Here is a 20,101-nt window from a genome sequence, read left to right as displayed (position 1 = left end):
TTAGTTGTGTTGTATATTACTTGCAAACACACAATGGTGGTAAACAACCACATGCACAGTCCAGAGGCATAATTAGTGTCTTTATTTGAAAATAAACACAGCGTTTTCAGGCATTTACATCAGCTGTAATATTACAAACACTGGATAGATCAGACTGTACATGCAGTGAGCTCTCACTCCAGAAAAACAACAGATCATACATGAAAAGAAGGTCTGGAAGGCACAAGTCTGGACAGACATACTGATTAATATTGCTATCATTACTGCCATGCTATCATCAAACAGTTTTAGTTTGTAAAGGCATCATTAGTGAAGATCAAACAGAGACAAGGCGACTTACTAAAACAAGTCTTTTACTCTGATCTTGATTTTTAAATTACTTCACAAAAGACAACAAAACACATCATAGTGCTCAAAGTTTCTAATTAATTTAAGGAGAACAGGAAACTGTAGTATAACTTGCATAATATTTGAACTATGAGCACAATGGAGACAAAATTGCTTAACTCTGTATACGATTCAAAATCTGCTGAGAACATAGCAGCTGCTCTATTTTAGTCGATGCTGGTTTTCTATGTAAGACCTCTCTGAAGCAACAATAGGCACAGTGTCTTTAAGGACTGGATATCCAGGTGACATTCATATGTGGTGAGTACAATATAATGACTGCTGTTAAGTGGTTAAAAGAATACATGCTTTCAAAAAGATGAGGCAAAGAAAATAAAAATAAAGACTTTAGTGGAGGAAGACAACATACATGAATGATTTCAGTGATTATTCACTACACAGCAAAACTTAGAGACTGCCCAGTGTAGACTTAAAAAAAACTACTTTATTAAATAAAAGTTGAATCCAGTTTTCATTATTTATAATGATTAGTATATTTTGCAATAAGTTGCAGTACCTTAGTGTCGGGACAACATTTTTTTTTTCTTATTTTTAATATAAAGATTTTCTGCTTGCTTTTTACACTCCAGCATCTATTTGTTTGAAAGTTAAAAAAGTGCATATGCTCTAAGACACTGTCTTATAATACAGTACAAACACAAACAGGAAGCAGAATTAAGTCCTGTTTACATTCCTTTACACTGGCTTGGCAGCATTGAGGGCATACAGGATACTCGGCTTCTCCTCAATGACACGGACCAACAGGTTGTCTATGTATTCCTCAAGCTCAACGATCTTGGCGTCCTTCTTGGTAAGGTCAGCCTGCTGCTTCACCACCATTGTGATCAGCTCCTCCTGAGTCAGCTGAGTGTACGGTCCACTTTCCACAGAGTCCATCATCTGAATGAAAAAAAAGATAATTTGGTGAATGCTTTTTAAATTAGGACATATTGAGGAATTCATTTAAGCACACAAAGAAAAACAAATCAAAGAAATTGGAATATAAAAGTTCCATTACTTTTCTGACAAAATAATTAATATCATCACCATCTGCCAAGTTAAAGAAAAGAGAGACAAGAAGAACTTTTGAGAAAGTTTCTAAAAGCACTTTGAGAGCAGACTGCCAGACAATCTTAGATGTGTAAAATCCAATCGTCTCATAGCACCACCTGGCATTTTTTTCCATGCTACTCCTTGTAAATAAGAGCACAGTGCAGACCATGTTGCACAGTGGAAAAGAGATTTTAGGTTATCCAGGCACGAATTGTTCCTGCAGCAAAAGCCGGTCAGGTTAACGGTGTTTACGTGCCAGTACATTATACCAGTATGACAGTACCTTTATCTTCGCTGGTGTGCTGTCCCGGACCTTTATCTCTTTCATAGCGTGGACGCTCTGGCTCTCTGATGTGCTCATAGGCTTCACGGGATGAGGCCTGTAAATAAAGGCATTACGTTACTGTAAGGCCTGATAGTTTACTAAGTAAATAGAAGAAGAGGTACAGAAACCCCACAGAAAATGATTAAGAAATATTTTGTGTAGGAGAAAAACAATTAAATGATGTGTTTTATCATCTTCCATAATCATTTCTATCGTATTCAAAGTGCATTTGAAGTGCAATATTCAACATTCAGATTGAAATCAAGTGTGAGGAAAGTTTCCAAGAAATCACAGCCTGGAAAACAGCCACACCACAAGATAAATCCCAGCGACTTATTCGCCTCCCAGTATAACAGCACCACGTGTGATCCACCATAACTGAATCAAGCTCAACCCTCATCAAAGGCTAACTCTGAAAATAGCCTGGTCAATCTCACCTGCGTGAATTTATCGCTAGCCCGCTTCCATTGCTATTCTGAGTACTGACAGGCTGAACCTCAGATGGTGACACCATCGCTCGCAAAGTTTCCTTCCCCCCAGACAAGATTTCTGGTTCCTCCATAACTACTTGAAGGGGCTCTGAAGCTTGAAAAAAAGATCGGTCTCCAAAAAGATCCTCTCCTTCACTGAAACTGCTCTGTGTTTTCCCATCATTGGGAAGCAGCAGTGGGATATCTCTGAAACCTTGAGTGGCAGTGGGTATTATCTGCTGTGTGGGAGTTGTGGATGGAAGGCTCTTCTTTCCTTTTTGTGAATTCTTTCTTTGGAAAGCAGGACTGTCTAGTTTTGACTCATCATCCGTTTTCCTGTATTCACTCTGTTTCTTCAGATCACTGCCATTAAAACTGGTGAAAGGATCTGGTGTTTTTTCTTGACCAAAAACTTTATCAAAGTCACTTGCTGTCATTCCCCAATCTCGAGGTGTCGCCTCCTTCCTACTAGCATCGCCAGTAAAAAGTGAATCACCGTTTTCCTTCTGCAGCGTCCATGGGTCTCTGGAAAGAAGCTGAGTACTGGGGAATGGGTCCTCCTCTGCAAAGCCGTCTTTTAACTTTTTGTCCGTGCTGCTCATACTTGAATTAGATACTTTTGGGATGTTACCGTTCACAGCAGATTGTGGTTCCTTTGTTAGCTCGTTGACACTGACCCTTTGTCTGGGTTTAGCTGTGGGTGCTTCTTTGTTCATGGTGGCCTGTTCTTTGCTTTGATCACTTGAAGGTGGTGTATTCAAGTCCATCTGGCTTGGTGTTCTGGGTGAAGGTGTGGGTGAAGGTTGCAGCACCTTTCTTGCACCATCTCCTGACGTAACTCTGCTTGAAGTGTCCGATATTACTGATGCTGGGGATGCAGGTTGACTACGTGTCACTGAAGACTGTTGAGAAACACTCGGGCTTTGTTTCTGACTGGAATCTGCTGCTGATCGTGGAAGTGGAGATGTCACTGGTTTAGGAGGAGTCGGGGCTGGTGCTTTTTTTGTTGACACAGGTTTGGTCTCCTGAGGTTTAGCTTGGGAAAGCCTCATGTTAGGAGTCTCCAGTGAAACAGAAGACCTAGGACTTGGTGTATGCTCCAATGGACCGTCCACACTCATCTCAGGACCCAAGAGTGCAGGTGCACTCTTGTGTTTCTGATTGACCTCAGCAATTATATTATCCCATCGAGGCTGCCCTTTCACCCCGTGTCTCCTCTGAGGGAAGAGGGTTTCATAATCTGGAAGTGGTACAGAGTTTTTGCCTGGTTGCGGTTCTTCTGGCTCTTCATAAGCCGGGTTTTGAATCTCTCTGACAGGAGTAAGATTTCCTCTGGTTTGGTTCCTGTAAGTGGGTGGTAGGAGGGCCCTTCTGTTCTGATCTGCCATGGTGGGTGAAGACCCCTCAGATCCAGATGACAAATTCTCTGTGTTGCCACGGGGAGAACTAGGTGGGCTTTGATTGCTATTTCTTGGAGCTAAAGATGAGTGGAGGCTGGAGAAAGTATCAGGGGACCCAGATGGGACTCTGGACAGGATGGACTCAGAGTTGGCTGGGGAAGGAGACAGCTGACTGGGGGTTTGGAAGTCAGCAGGTTCAGGCTCCAAAGATTGAGCCAATCTGCCAAGGAGTGAAAACAAAGGCCTACAGGTCATTACTGGCACCCACACTTTCACCAGTGTATAAACCGTCACCAATAACAAGCAGATAACATCTCAACAAGCAGGTAACTACATTCCCCATGTACTGGCTCATATAATGTAGCTGTTGTTTAACACTAATCAATAAACTCTTCACTTTGATTTATCGACTGTTCCACCTTTGTACTGAAACAAGCTGCTAGTATAACAAAATATTTTCCCATAAAATGGTCCACTATTCAATGAGAGGAAGCTGCTGATATTTACACATTTTACGGTCGCTCTTTTATCCTAATGACTGTACACAACAATAACATCATCCTACTTCGATCACTCCATGCAGGCCTAACACTGCAACATAATTTAAAGGCCATCTTTCATGGCCTAAATCTCTAAAACATTTTGGAAATCAAAGATTACTGCAACAACAGCAGCAATAAAAAGGTCATTCACCTACCATTATGATCCAGATCTAAGAATTCCAGTCCGATCCAGAACACAAACAATGATATTAAAAAAAGATCTTAAAAACAATATAAAAGAAAAGAAAATCGAACCAGCCACGACATTCACGCAGAAAGCAGCACTATGGCTCAGTCGCTCCTTATGAACTTTGTTCAGCCTACAACTTGTTCCACAACATCTTTACAGATTTAAACCCCACCTTCATTGTCATCGGTACAAACCAAACCGGTTTCACAGGTTCGTCAGCCATCGGAGGATGGAGTTAAGAGTAACTCATGACAAAAGCAAGATCAGATAAGAAGGTTGTGTAAATTCCAGGGTTCAGTGTTGAAAGGCATAATATACAGCAAAACTGACCAATCAGAAGCACGTGACATCATGACATATTTAGTGCAGACTGTATGGTTAAGTGTGCTTTGTGCAATGTAGTGAGAAAAAGGCCTACCTGGGTTTGACTGCAGACACTTTTGCGGTGCGGTTAAGGAAGACCATGGCAGAGGGGGTTTGTGCCTTGCTGCTGGATTTCTGATGATCGGTTGGGCTGACGTTGCTGCTTAGAGAAACATCTGAGCTGAGGGTGATGTCCTCAAATGGGTTGGTGGAATGACGGGAGACAGGCTGATTGGGATCTTGCGCATCCAAAGTACGGGCTGGGGTGGGCAGCTGTACCTCCTCCTTTTTCTCCTCCTTCTTCTTGATCATCCCGAACAAGGACGACAGTCTGTCACTCATGGACGCCTCCTCCTGACGTTTCTGCTCCTCTGCTCGACGACGCTCCTCCTCAAGCCGCTGATTTTCTGCTGCTTCCATCATCTTGCGTTGCTCTTCTTGCTTTCGCCTCTCGTCCTCCTCCATCTGTTTCTTCCTCCTGGCCTCATCCTCCAGGAAGCGTCTCTTCCTCTCCTGTTCCTCTTGCAGTCTACGCTCCTCTTCCTCCTGCAGCCTCTTGAGCTGTGCCCTGTGTTTCTCCTCTTCCTCAATCCTCTTTGCTTCTGCTATGCGCCTTTCTTCTGCTTGCCTTCTTTCCTCCTCCTCTTGATGGTGCTGTTGTTCTTGTGATGCTCTGTCTGTTGATGGGACAGATACACTCCTGAAAGCATCTGCAGAGAGATCAGAAGTGTGTTTGCGGACATCTTCCACAGAGCCTCGACCAGAGCTGTTTAGACTGAGAGTAGATCCACTCTTGGGTTCTGTCTCCTCTGTGTACACATGGCTGCCGTTAATGCACAGGTTGTTCAGGTCACTGTTGCTCTGCTTGGAGCGGCCCAGCAGGGAGAAAGGACCCAAAGACACCTTGCTGTCAGAGCTGCCGGCTCGTTTGTGTCCCAATTTGAATTTCTTCTTAACTGCGGGGAGAGAGACAGTGAGGCATGATGTCATTGTTGACATGCAAAACAACTTACGCAACTTGCGCTGGCAACAGCAAACAATAAACAGAGAACAGAGGTTAAATTACCATCAGGAGAGTTGACATTGAGACCAGATGAGCGGCTGCCACTCAGAGATGAATTCTTCTCAGGCAGCGTCCCCAGTGTGGACATGGACTGTGAGATGTTACGCTGCAAGTTTGATTTGGGGGCAAAGAGCTTTTTGAGCTTAGATTTCTTTTTCTCATCTGGAGATTGGTTAAGTGACTGCGCGTCAGCCTCGCCCTCACTGTCTGTGAGGACCTGGCTGACAGAGGGCACAATCGCTGAGGCCGAGTCGGAGAAACCATCCTTTTTCTTCCCTCGCACTTTGTCCTTTATCTTGGAAATGCGAGAGCGTGGTTTGTCCTGCATGGAAAGGTCAAACATGCTGGCTGACATATTGTTTCTCATAAACTGGATATCTAGCAGCACTTCTCCTCGTGCCTTGTCCTCTTTTCCCGTTTTGTCCACCAGCTTGAACCATCTGCAAATGTCAGAAATAATGAATCATGTGTTAAAACTGAGTTATCGGAAGATAACAGGATTTGACTTTTGTTTCAGAACTATTTATATGATTTATCTTTATATAGGATGCACAGATTCACACAAACACAAAAACCTGAACCTTAAAAAAAAATAAAAAATTGAGATAGGGCTGTGCGATATGACCAAAATCTCATATCCTGATATAAGAATTCTATCGTCCGATAACGATATAAATCACAAAAATGTAACATTTTCTGTAAATTCTGCGACTCTCGGGCAGCTCGTCTTGCGGGAAGTGTTTCCAGCTGCGCGTCATGTAGCTGGAGTCGAATGTTTTAACCGATGCATGAAACTACACATTTTTAGACATAAGTTGTAACAGCCGCTGTTTTCTTTGTGAGTATTTATTACACAGCGTGCTGTGGGGAAAAGCCTGTTCTAACGTTTGAGTCTAAGGTTTATTTTTTAGCACCTGGTGGCTCTTTTTTAATTCTCATCCGTAAATAATCTGCTCTTTCATGTGATTCAGTTTACTTTGAAAAGTCTCAACAGGATCTTGAGCTTTATTGTGAAAGATTTATTTGGAATATAAACACGCGGACACGCGATGTTGTTATCGTCGTTGTTGCTAAACACAATGCATAAAAACAGGCGCTTGTCCTTCCGTAGTGTGGTTACATAAAATATAAGAGAAAGAGAGAACTTTAAGAAATTAATATAGCCACTACAGTCACCATCAAAACGATGAGAAAATATTGCCATAAACAGTTTATTTTGCGACACCACGAAACAAACGATAGCGTAAAATGAAACGATAGACGTTTTTATATCGTCATCCGATATATATCATTATGTCGAACAGCCCTAAATTGAGACATGTAAACAATAAATCTTAAATCCCCCAAACTCTGTAACACAGGTTGATTTACTATTGCAACTTTATTCTCAGGATTTCTACTTTAGATTTTTTAATGCTGCCTCCACAGTCACCACTCTTATTCTTAAACACTGCTACAAAGTGCAAATTGAGTTAACTATATTTGTTTTATGTAATTACTATCAATCTTTTTCTCACAATAAAAAAATGTGATGAAATTATACTGAAAATTATTATATACAAATAGATTTTTAAACATATAGAAAACACTCTAGTTGTTACAGGCCTCATTAATCCATCACGTCAAAATTCCCAGATACAATGCATTAGACATGAAAAATGTTAATGGTTTCAACAATTTGACAATTGTTATTGTGATTATAACGTGAGCTAAATCTGAAAATGTTTTTTGATTTTGGCTTATCAAATGTCCTGCAGTTTTTCAGTGTAATTTTGGAGTGTGCATTGCTTTTCAAAAACCTGCTTTTGGTCATGACATTACTCTTTTATACAATAATTTGAATGCAGGGCTTAAATGACGTTTTATGTATGAAAGACATTGAAGAATAAATATCTGACTGAAAAAAAAAAAAAAAACTGAACCAAAATGAGCAGATTCCTAACACTTGTGACGTCTAATACATCAGCCCTGCTGGCATTTGTCTGCCGATTGTTAACCTGAGACTGACAGGTGTCTATACTGTACAGCTTGTTGTAGTTCCTGTTAGGAGTACCATGCCAACGGCAGCTTTGTTCAGGCTCCCCCATCATGTCCTCTCTGTTGCACAGGATCAGCTTTTATTTTCTGTAAGGGAAAGGTAAGAGTGTTCTGGAGAGGCCCGTTTAAAAGCAAGCCAAAACACGCAGTTAGTGCCACTGCATACTGTTGCTCTCCATTTGTATAATTTAAAACAAAGACATTATAAGGGCTCTAAAGGTTTTTCTCAAAACCATGCTATTATTAGATGTACTAATAGTTCAGCAGTCGCGCCCATTTTGTCAAGCCTTTCCCCTTTTTAACCTTTTTGTTTCACAGTACATTCCTCTGACCGTTTCACATGAGGTAAAGGTCACAGTTTGATTTCATTCGTGCAACATGTTGTGAATCTTATTAAAGTTCCGTCTGTCCTTGCATGACTTAAACTGAGGTCTCTGAAGCTATCTATTTCCGCCCAAAACGTTGTGTAGTCCTAATCTGACACCAAACTGCAATTTAAAGGAAGTTCACAGCCAGCACATTTATTTGTCATGCAGCAGATATGCAGATAGTCTGCTGTAGGGAAAAACAGCTAGGAAACAAGCATGGGAGTGAAACAGCATTCCTCACGGCACCTCCCTGTGTGTGTGAAGTGTGTTATAATTAAATTTAAGCTGACTCTAATTCAAACATTCTTCATCTCCCACTCTAAACCAAGAATGCCAAAGCAAACAATCGCTAGCCGAGTCGAGGCACAAGGGTACGGAGATAACATTTTCACAAGTCAGTCAAGAAACAGCTTTGTCCTCTTGTCTTCAATAACAACAGGGCGTGCACCAAGAGGACTACGAAAACAATATGAATTAACACGAGTACTAACAAGCTGTCAGGCTGTTCCAACTTTTGTATTGTTTGCACATGCATATAAAGCCTCCTCCCTGACGCATGAGCTCACTGGTCTTGCTGGACAGGTTCCCTCTGTTAACTGTCAATAGCTTCCCTTTCATGTGTAATGATTAACAAACATCCTTATCTTGTGAACCAACACCAGCCAGTACGGATGATTCAGCCAATAAAAAACAAAGAAGTATAAAAACAATCTCATACAGATAGGCTACAATTGGCTGTTACTGTTCCACATACAGCCATGTTAAAAATGATCTTTAGGAAAGTTTAGTCTGATGTCAGCATTAGGTAAGTCTGATGTTACTGGGCGTCATATTTCACATGGATGGGAAATTCTCCTGTACGCTTTGTTTGCAAAATACTGTGACTCATATGTCTGAACACATGAGTCCTACTCTGGGAACTGCCTCTGCATTAGGGCTGCACAATACGAGGAAAATTGATAACGGCTGATAAAATTGTTCAATACTGCCACGATCACACGACATGCAAATAATACACAAATACTGAAGTATGCATATTAGTCATACAGTTCAGATCAGCACATCTGATATTTTGTGGGCGTACTCTCTTCTTCTTCCCTGTATAGTTAGCAAAAAATGATGGGTATGTATATAATAAAATGATTTTTTTTTTCATTAATATCCTTACTGGTACTAAAACAGAAGTAGAAAAGTCACTGGTTTATTTCATGTCAAATCACTGTGAGCCTTCTGCTTGAGTATCTCAAAAACTATTAAAGATAAAAGCCTGAAATGTTCCACTTGGTTTTTCTTTACAAATTACAAATGGATCAGGATTCGTAACTTGGAACAGAGACTTAAAAAAAATAGACCATATTCTCTAGTTTAAATATGAATAAATATACAAATGGAAAATTAAAGCTGTCCTGTAAAGTCATAACTACAGTAGTGAAACAATCATTTTGTTACATTTCACAGTAAAGCAAAATGAAAAGTGTAAAATGCTTTTAAAAAAATGAGACCACTCTATTTTCACTCAACTTTCGTGCTGGACTTAGTGAATGCGACAAGCTGTACCACAAAAATTGCCTCCAAATAATGTACAAACACCGCAGCAGGACTCCTTACATGTCCCAGCAAGCAAGCTCACATTACCACTATATTATACTCTTTACACTGGCTCCCAGTTGATTGAAGAATTTGTTTTCAAATTCTCATGACTGCATACAGAGCACTACAGCGACTAGCTCCAGACCATTTATCTCAATTTCTTCTCAAGCATACTTTTTAGTGTCTGTTTTACCATGTTTTTATCAAGGTTATTGCTTTTACTTATATTTTTATTTTCTTTTTAGATTAAAATGTTAATTTTAGCACTTTGTTCATTTATGTATGTTCTAAACAACTCATATTAGCCCAATAAGTGTGCTGTGGTTCTGCATAGCAGTGGTAGATGGGAGCTCCTGAAAAGGTTAGAAGACTCTTATTATTTGTTTCTTTTTGTTTGCAACAGTTTTGATTGCAATCACACCAACAAGCACAGTTATCAAGAACTCTAAAAACAGAGTACCCACTTCAGCTGGGCACAGCGTGCACCACCTCCTCACTGCCCACTGAGTCTTTATAAGAGACGAGAGACTTCAGCTCCAGGCAACAAAACACAGAACAGTCGATACCACTTTTTAATGTCTCAGGCACCGGGAAGGTAGAAGACAAAAACAAAAGCGGTACCACCACAAATATGTTGTAGATCAGCGGTCCCCAACCTTTTTTGCGCCACGGACCAGTTTATGCCCGACAATATTTTCACGGACCGGCCTTTAAGGTGTCGCGGATAAATACAACAAAATAAAACTAGTACTGGTACTGAAAAAAGAAGATTTATTCATAACACACGTGAAAAGTCCCAGGAAAACAGAGTTAACGATAAAAACGATAACAAAATAACACTGAAAACCGATAAAAACCCTGAAAACCATACATTTCACAGGGGGTTGGGGACCGCTGTTGTAGATTACTCTAATGTATCCAGGACCCCAAGCTGAGAGGAGGCATTTGTAAATACAATGATTTTTCTGTTTGAGTTTGTGATTTGTTTATCTTGAGTGTTCGCCCTGTCATGCTCTCCATGTTGAAGTATATCTATCCAAGATCTTGTCCTTACTGCCTCTGCAGAGACAAATTAATGGACTGTTTGACGTTTTTAAAATTTAAAACCTACATAAATAACATCTAAAGGCGAAACGGATTACCTGGAAACTGGACAATAAATTAAATGAATCATTTCAGTGAGTGTTTCAGCAGAACTTTCAACCACCTGCAAGTTTAAGCTTTCAAATGGCTGGAATTTCCTGCTTTGTCCTTTGAGACAATAAACACTGGGTTTAGGACAATACGGTGCAAAAATAACTATTACTTGTAGATCATTCATAATGCAGTATAGCTCAATATCCTACTTGTGAAAAACTGAGTTTAGAGGAATCTTTGAAAAAAAAAACCAAAACATTTAAAACAATCTGGTATATTAAGATAGTAAAACTTGCATTCATAGAAAAAAATGCACTCCAATGGAGCTGCAAAGATGAGTAAGTCCAAGTAAATTGTTAAACTGATATCTATCTATCTGATGTCTGGCCTTAAAACCTAATTTCATCTCGCTAAACTGTTTTGTATTAGAGGAAAAGTGTCAGGTTCCCTTTCAACTGGAAAACAAAGCCTTCGGTGTCACACCCTGTATCACCACAACAGGGGAGCAGCGCAGTAATCTAACACCAGATACTTCAAGGGAAAACCAGCAACATCCAATACCCCTGCACGCATACTGCATCTTACAGAACAGGAGGAGCAGGACAAGGCAGGAGAACGAAGGAGCTCAGTTATGAAATGGAAATAGCAGGGAATGAACTTTGGCATGAACATGGAAAAAGAACCTGAGCAAGCAAAAGATAACATTTCAAATATGGTGGTACAATAACAAAGAGCATGAGGTCATTCCAGCACCATAATCTAGGCTGCCCCCGGGGTGAGTGATTACTAAGAAGTAGCAAGCGCTACCTCACTCATTCATTACCAAAGGTCACTTCAAAGTTACTGGGAAAGTTTTACCAGTGTAGCCTAAAATAAACCACCTTTATTTTTAACATTTCTTTTACATAAGAGGGTGTCCAACCCAATTTGACAATTCTAAAGCAAAGCTCTGTTTGGATTCACGTTACACCCACGTTACACCCATGTCAGCGCCATTCATGTAATGCGTCTGGGTGTGAACAGACATATTTTAAGCTAGTCTTGAGGAATTCTCAGGATTAACAAAAGCTAAGTGATTTTAAGGCATGCCTCCACCATCAAGCATTAGTGATTGTCATTGTCTTAAAATAATTTGTGAAGTAAAAGTGAACCCACAAGCATGCAGGGTTGGACCAATGACGACAGACAAGCAAAGGAAAGAATGATCTCAGACCATTTTCCAAGCAAGTCAGTGGATAGTTTTAAAACCCAAACACAAAAAAAAAAGGAAGAGGAAGAGGACAGAGGCTCCACCCACGTTCATGTTTATCTTTAACAGCAAACCAAAAGAAATATATGACATCAGAACACTGAATTATTCAAGTGGGTGTCTAGAAACTCAACTTGTCTAGATAAGCCCTGCAATTGCAAAGTCAGTAAACCAATAAACTCAATGACTATGACATTATTCACTGCTGTGTTTCACAGTGGACACATACAAAGTCAAAAGATGCTCCAGAGTATTTCACATAATGTAATTCTCAGTGACTATAAGCCGTGCTGCCGCTTTATAACAAACATTGACATAAATTCTTCTGGAATTCCTTTTAATTGAATAAAAAGCTAATCTGGTGGTAAATGGTAGGTAAATTGTTAGACTTACTTTGGGAAAAGCAAATGCTGGTAAACTAGATCATCAGACAGGCACTTATAAAGCCCAATAGGTATGCTAATACCTCCTCAGAATAGCTGAAGCAAAGTTCAAGTCTGCAGCTGAGAGGTAAAAATCTAATCCAACTACCCAGTGATTCTGAAAGTTAATATACAGCCCTGGAATTACACTGTGACACATGATAAGCCAGTCACAGTAAAACTGGTGGCACTTTGGCTGTAACATTTATTAAGATTACTGCTTCTTCAAAGTCTGTTCCCTTCAGTGGGAAACGTTTTTTTTTAGCAGAATATAGATACCAGCTAGAGAACTGTGTGGAAACAAACTCGATATCAGCTTACTTACCTCTTCCTAGAAACAATGCATTTAACCTAGCCTTATGGTCTAGACTACATTACATTTGCAACTAGTTTGCTCTCCACTGTGTGCCTTTCTCTTATTTTTGTATACTTCTCTCTTGTTTTGTACATACATTTCTCCTGTGTCCCATTTATTCCTACTGTCGACTATTTATAGTTTATTCCGGCACGGTTTGTGTGGAGCACCTAGAATTTCATTGTACATGTACAATGACAATAAAGGGCCCTATTCTCTTCTCTTCTATATGAAGCTCTGAAACGAAAGTTATTTGGATAGTCATTTTTCATTGTGCAGTGCTCTAAGGCTGCTGCTGCACTAAAACCCAGACTCATTATAAATGTAAAAGAAGACTTAAACATACTTAGTCAGAACTAATGGGGGGAATCTGTGAGACCCCAAACCCCTCCCAAAACTGCTTAGCTGACACTTACTCTGTCTTTTTGCGAGCCTTATTGTCATAAAGCTGCAGCAGGTTTATCACAGTTTGGCCCAGGAACTTGTCCAGCCCTACTTGGGCACGGTGCATTACTATGATATATAGCATACAGCGCTCAGCGTTTCCCGGGTGGAAGAGCGGCAGGTCGAACGAAGCCTCTTCTTTCCACACCGGATCGACAGACTTCTCAGCCACGGAGGTAGAAAACTTGTCTTTGGCCACTTGGATGATGGCGTAGGAGTCGTTGGTGCCATTCTTTCCCTTGGTACGCAGGTTCCGAGCCTGGTGCACCGTTACCTGGACACTCGTAGGATACGACTGCTGGCTCTGGTCGGCCAGAGACATCGCTAAAGTCCGTCAAGCCTTCCTAAAAGTTATTCAGAACTGTCTCGAAAAATACCTCAATAAAACGGAAGACTGGTTAACCTTTTCTTGAACTCTGTTGTTCACCTTCGGCGTCCTCTGCGGTTCTAGGTGTGGGTTACCTAGCTTGACGTCAGTTCGGGAAGCTCAGTATGATGTCGTAATACTTCTCCCTCCTCTTTGGAAGGCTGTGCCTCAGCCTCTGATAACATTTGAGTTCAGTTCACACTTACTTTACATTTACATTACATTTGCATGGTAATATTAGCCTAGGTAACCCAACCAGGGCACTGTAGCGCAACTAAATCCTTCAAGAGGCTTTTATAAACACAGTTCTTTCCGCCAAGTTGAATAGTTTACTTCCCTGATGTAAGGAGTTCCCGCCCATACTCTACATATCGCTCTCTGATTGGCCAATTCTTCAGTCGTTTGTAAAAAGTGAGTTAGCGATTGGATCGCAGAGGAGGAGGGCTTTAATAACTCACAGACCGTTAACCGTGGCTGAAAAGCACTGACCAGGAATCAGTTTAGCCTGGGAAACGCAATGCAAGACTGAAAGAGGTCAGCAGTTACCACCGAACTGAGTCCAGTGCTGGTAATTGCGTGCTTGTAAGGGACAGAAAATGGCCATTTTTAAAAACGTAAAAACATTTTTACAACACATTTTTACAAATGTTTTTTTTTATTTGTTAAGTCTAAAACGAATGTTTTTTAATAATTTAATTAAATTACTATTATTATTAAGCAAAAAATAATTACAAAAAATATTGTGTTTTTACGTCATTAATTTAAAAACTACCAGTAATGTAATGTACTTTTGTCTTACTTTGTTTTTTACATTGTTCTTTGCCTGCGGGAGCACAGGGAACAGTGTGTTACAGGTAAGACTTATGAAATTACGTCACAGCAACATAAATCTAAGGGCATCTAAAATCCTATCATACAGTAACTATGAATTCATTTATCTACCAGGCCCTTTTCAACAAAGTTTAAGCCATTGCAAATTATTTTCAGGCAATGTCCCTTTAATGAAATGAACATCATATTAAGAACACAATATTTCATATGACCACAATAATACTGGGTTTTTGTAGGCTTGTGTAATTGCAAAATAGAGTACACTCCACTGGATATTTCAGTAAATGAAGACGATTGGGTTATTTACAAAATGCAACATTCAGTTATAAATAATTAAAGATCTGAATTATTGAAATCAAGCAACAAGCAGCTGTGGCTCCATTCTTCAGCAACATAAAGGTTTTTCTTTGGCACAAAGAAAAATACATCAGAAATTAAACAGAATATTTTAGTGCCCTGATTATTTTTCCTTTTAAATAAAGACATTGTCTTGCATGCAACTTGCAAATTGGAAATTGTTAACAAAAGCATAGTTACTGATAGAGAGGCAACATTAAGATTATATGTATACCTATCGCCCATGATATTAAATGAACCAGACAAGTCTATCTTTCAATCAACAAAATCATACCACTCCTATATAATAAAATATGACAAAGAAAGAGCATATTATGACACAGCAACAAGTGTAACAACACAGGGTGTGGTGCCCAGAGAACAATGGAGAAACGTGGCAATGAGGTGCGTAGCAGAAATACTATTTCCTGTTAATGTAATTTCCTGAATTGCAAGTGCATTAAAAAGCTCACAAAACAGAAGTATGGCTTTGGATTTGTGAGTCAACTCAAGGCAATACTACGGTGGCCCCTAAATTACAAACAGCTCGACCTCCACAATCAAAAACCTGCTAAATACAGCTTAAAGGAAATCTCAATCCAGGTTCCTCTGCTATCCAGGAGGGGGCAGTCATTCAGGTATTAGATCAGACAAGGTCTGAGTGGGTATATTGTGAATTTATCACACAAGAGAAGCTCCAGCAGTGCTGATAGGAGTACATAGAAATGAAAAGGAAACATTTTTTTATATTTAAAAGTTTCGCATAGCCTTTTTATTTCACTCTGAGATTCTGTACAGCCACACTCACGCAAATCCTCTTCTGTTGAGTGAGCGCGCACACACACAACCACACACACACACACACACACGCACACACACACTGAAGCATAAACTTGCAGACAACATAGAAGTGCATACATGAGTAACACAACCAGTTATTCGAAGCGCACATAAGGGTGAAAGTTTTTCCACGGATTAAATGCATATAGCTTGACTTTGGAAATGGCCCATCTCATAAACCATTTCATGCTATAGTTGATATGCATAGAAAAATCACAATTAAAATATTAAAGCTTTCATTAGACATCTAAAATCAACATCATATGCCAATTTTAGAAATGACTTGTACATTTTTTTTATAAGATAAATGTGTATCTTATTTTTGAAAATGACAATAAAAACACCTGCCTTAGTATTTTTTTATTTTTTAAATCATTTCACAGCAAACTCTCTCAACGCTACTGAGGCAAAAGTACCAGTTTAGGGTCCTGGATGCCTTCATGATATTATATCTTAAATTAGATAATTATTAAGAGACCGTTGAAACATAACCCAGTCATTCAAGAGTTCATTAAGGACATGCATAGTTGTTCACATGTAAGCATAATTTACACCGTGGTTTCACTTTTCCACAAACCACTCTTCATTCCAACAGAGCTCTGTGATTGGTCTGTGCCACTCATGTCCTGCTCTAGTTCCAGCACAGAGTTTTTCAGGTTGCCATTTTGGCCAGCAGCCCCCGGCACAGTGGCGGTGTCGCCGTTCAGAGGGTAGGAGCAGCGCTTTGTTTCCGCAGAAGCTGCGACTTTTAAATTGTCTCTGCTGGCACATCGCCTCTGAGCGTTTTGCATGGCCACTCGGCTGGCCATCGATGGCAGCAGGGGGAATGGTTTGCGACTCCCGCTGCTGCCTCCATCGCTTCCCTCCGAGGGGCTCGTAGCTACTGATTCTCCCACTCGCTTCCCGTTTGTCAGCACGCTGGCCTGGTTCTCTGACAGACTGTGGTGAATGCTGCCATTCTCACTTGTGGCTTGTTTGTAAACAGCATGCGATGAACTGAGGTGGTCTAAACCTATGGGCCCTAAAGCTCCAAGACTGCCCCCACCTCCAGCAGCCCTTAGAGCTTTGAGACGATAGTGACCTCTGCCCTCGCCCCGATGATAGTATTGACTACTGCCTTGTTTAGTTCTGCTGCTCGCTTTCCTTCTCTGGGGCTGTCCTGGGGCTGCAGAGTTAATGGTGGGCAGAACATTGTTTGTAGGCTTGGTGATGTTGTCAGTACTGGTGCTAGTGTTGTTGCCCGTAGGAGCACGTGAAGTGCCGTTTGAATTGTCTTGTGTCGCCTGCAGCAGGTTGGTGAGCTTGCAAGGCCCTGGGCCCACGCTGCTGAGCCCACTTGGTGTGGATGACGACCTAGCTGATGAGGAATTATGAGAGTCACCAGGTGGATGGCAGTTGATAAAAAGCTGGGATCCCTGTTCAGAGGTCTGGACCCCACTCCCAGTAGTGCAGGTATGGGTGTAGGTAGACATGGGATGAGGGCGTTGATAGCCTGGGCAACAAGCCAGCCAAGAGGTCTGGACATCTTGTCGCCGGAAGCAGTGGTGCACCACCAGAAAACCCCCCAAAACTGTTGCGACTATCCCATAGAGACAGCTAAACAACAAGCTAGTGTGACCTGTAAGCCACACTGCCATGGCTGCACAACACCACAGAGCCACAAACAGGAAGTGGGTGGCCACCAGCACAGAGAACTGTGTCTTGAGCGAATACTGATCCTCTGGAGACATAACAGGGTGTACAGGTCCAGTCACTGAGTCTGTGGAGAGCAGGCTGGTACTTCCTGCGAGCGCAGGATGGCTCTCGGTCACAGGAGAAGACAGAGTGGTTCCTGTGCATTCTTTGGCCCCACGGCGCCTCAAGCGAAAAACAGTGCACAGGAAATAGATCCAGGTCACCAACACCACCAGGCCAGCGGGGACAAAGAAAGACCCCATGCTGGAGCGCCGGACCAGCCAGCAGCTGCAAGAGGCAGAAAAGATTGCAGGAGAGTCAGCACAAAACAAGGACATCTTTGTGTGTCATTCGCTTCAGCAGCAATCCAAACAACACAAAGTGAAGGGCCAAATGGCTCAAGGATAAAAAGAGAGGCACTTACTAAGGGCTGTTGTCTCCATAGTCGTTAACATTGACAGCTGCTGTGATCCCACAAATGATGAGAGGAACACCATCAGCTATCAAATAGAACCTTGAATAACAGAGAGACACATATCAAATCAAATCAAATCAAATCACTTTTTATTGTCACATCACATGTGCAGGCACACTGGCACAGCACATGCGAGTGAAATTCTTGTGTGCGAGCCCCACAAGCAACAGAGATGTGCAAACACAACAACACAAACGAGCAAAATACAAGAATGGCCAACCTGAAACTAATAAATATATGTACAATATATAATAGTGTATGCATTTCTGGATGTGTATACTAAATATTTTCCTACGTGTGTGTGTGTGTGTGTGTGTGTGTGTGTGTGTGTGTGTGTGTGTGTGTGTGTGTGTGTGTGTGTGTGTGTACACATTTTTACAAATTAAATAGTAAAAAAATAAAATAAAATAATAATAATAATAATAAAATATATAAAATATACAGAGTTGAATATGTGCAAAACAAGTGGCATTTATATACAGTGTGGAGTGCATAATGTTGAAGTTCCAGTAGTGAAGCTGAGGTGTCTATGACGTGTTCAGCAGTCTGATGGCCTGATGGAAGAAGCTGTCTCTCAGTCTGCTGGTACGGGACCGGATGCTGCAGAACCTCCTTCCTGATGGAAGCAGTCTGAACAGTTTATGGCTGGGGTGACTGGAGTCCTTGATGATCCTCCCCGCTTTCCTCAGGCACCGCTTCCTGTAGATGTCTTGGAGGGAGGGAAGCTCACCTCCAATTATCCGTTCAGAGCACATATCAAACTCATGCGATAAAAAGCGATTCTTGTGCATGTTTGACCTTCGGCTGCCATGATCTTTTTTCTTTTCCTTTTGGTGTTTTAATGTATTCCTGGCTCTCTATCATGTGCAGGGCTTTATGATCTTTGGCTGTCTTAGTAGGCACAGTGTTACATGGGTCAGCACAGACACCAGAATCTATGTTCTCATCTAATGTGGCTGAATAGGCAACAAATGGTGGCTGGAGGTCAGAGGCACAGTGTAGTATGAGCACAACCTCTAGATCACAGGAACAGAAAAGCAGGAAGAGAAGAAAATCGGGAATACTGGATATGATAGATATGCTCAGATTCATGACAACTCCCACTCATTCTCTTATGGTGGTCTCATGCCCCTTTCCCCCCTCCCCCTCCCCTTAGCCATTGGGCACAATAACCACCTTTGATCGTGCACACTTTGGGTGGTCACACACAAGAATTACAGCATCTGCCCAAAATATAAACCTTATTGACAACAAACAATAATCTCACAGTAAAGTAAGTGGGCGAAGGTGAGTTGAATCTTGTTCACTGACCTGAGCATAGGTCGTTGCGTAGGCGGAACAGGAGATTCTCCATCTGGTTGCCGGGGCATTCTCCACACAGCCTCTTTGTAAATCACCCTGGCGCTGACTCCAATCCACAGCAGGGTTGACAGCGAGGAGTAATGCAAGGCAATGCCAACCTGTCATGTAATGTTGTCAGATCAGACATCAATCTTAAATTCCTCTAAAAAAATGCAATACTTGAAATTCAAAACTTACTGCTTGGCAAACGACTGGATAGCTTGTTAAGCTTATGCCGCCTGCGTATATCGCTGTTGTCATTGCAATGTGGAAGCAGGTATTCAGCAATGTGTGCCAACTTTTTCTTGATATGCATATTGAACTATGGGAGAAGAGTAAGCTAATTAGATAATGAAGCAAAAAATAAATAAATAGTAGCGAGAAATTGCAAATACACTACAGTACCTGTGGTGCAGTATGTGTGTAATGATGATAGTAAAGAGGCAAAGGAGCAGAACTGCAGTGCAGGCATAGACCACTGGATGGAGCACCCTCACAGTCAGTGGGGAGCTAGGGAAGTCAGGTACCTCCTAGAAACCACAGAAGTCAAGTTAACTCTCATTTAGCCACGGTGATCTTGGATGAATCATTACATTTTTGAGCCTACCTGCAGAACGGCATAGTTGCTAAGCAGAGAGCAGCGCATGGTGGAGGTGTTGCTGTCACTGCGGACCAACTGGCAGCCCTCCTGACTCCAGCTTCCCTGCTTCTCCGGTCCCTTAAGGCTCCAATGGGCTGCCACGGCATCGGTACCAGGAGACAAGTGGCGGAGTGACACCCAGATGGGGTCTGAATTGTTCTGCATGCTGCAACCATCTGTCACAGAATGAAATTAATAAATA

General features: G+C 41.4%; 2 protein-coding genes across 2 annotated transcripts in view; both read right to left on the bottom strand.

Annotated features, from left to right (window-relative positions):
- Positions 1–67: 67 nt before the first annotated feature.
- Positions 68–14,105, bottom strand: rab11fip1a (RAB11 family interacting protein 1 (class I) a). Its single transcript, XM_086313862.1, has 6 exons — positions 13,368–14,105; positions 5,797–6,233; positions 4,786–5,686; positions 2,203–3,855; positions 1,724–1,820; positions 68–1,287 (listed from the first exon to the last, which is right to left on the bottom strand). Exons 1-6 carry the CDS (start codon positions 13,715–13,717, stop codon positions 1,084–1,086), a joined length of 3,642 nt encoding a protein of 1,213 aa, XP_086169988.1. The 5' UTR covers positions 13,718–14,105; the 3' UTR covers positions 68–1,083.
- Positions 14,106–14,723: 618 nt separating this feature from the next.
- The window catches only part of adgra2 (adhesion G protein-coupled receptor A2), a 40,469-nt gene continuing 35,091 nt past the window's right edge, over positions 14,724–20,101 (bottom strand). Inside the window, exons 14-19 of the mRNA XM_086313860.1 lie at positions 19,867–20,075; positions 19,665–19,789; positions 19,458–19,581; positions 19,230–19,378; positions 17,868–17,957; positions 14,724–17,731 (exon numbers count right to left, since the gene is read on the bottom strand). Coding sequence (XP_086169986.1) covers positions 16,318–17,731; positions 17,868–17,957; positions 19,230–19,378; positions 19,458–19,581; positions 19,665–19,789; positions 19,867–20,075 — 2,111 coding nt within the window. The 3' untranslated portion in view covers positions 14,724–16,317. The remainder of the gene's footprint in view (positions 17,732–17,867; positions 17,958–19,229; positions 19,379–19,457; positions 19,582–19,664; positions 19,790–19,866; positions 20,076–20,101) is intronic.

The sequence above is a fragment of the Aulonocara sp. 'chitande type north' Nkhata Bay genome, linkage group LG12 (assembly GCF_057382095.1).
Source record: "Aulonocara sp. 'chitande type north' Nkhata Bay isolate Kocher_YH1m ecotype deep benthic linkage group LG12, A_spYH_male_GT1.1, whole genome shotgun sequence".
Classification (NCBI taxonomy): domain Eukaryota; kingdom Metazoa; phylum Chordata; class Actinopteri; order Cichliformes; family Cichlidae; genus Aulonocara; species Aulonocara sp. 'chitande type north' Nkhata Bay.
This window is presented reverse-complemented; position numbering and strand designations above follow the sequence as displayed.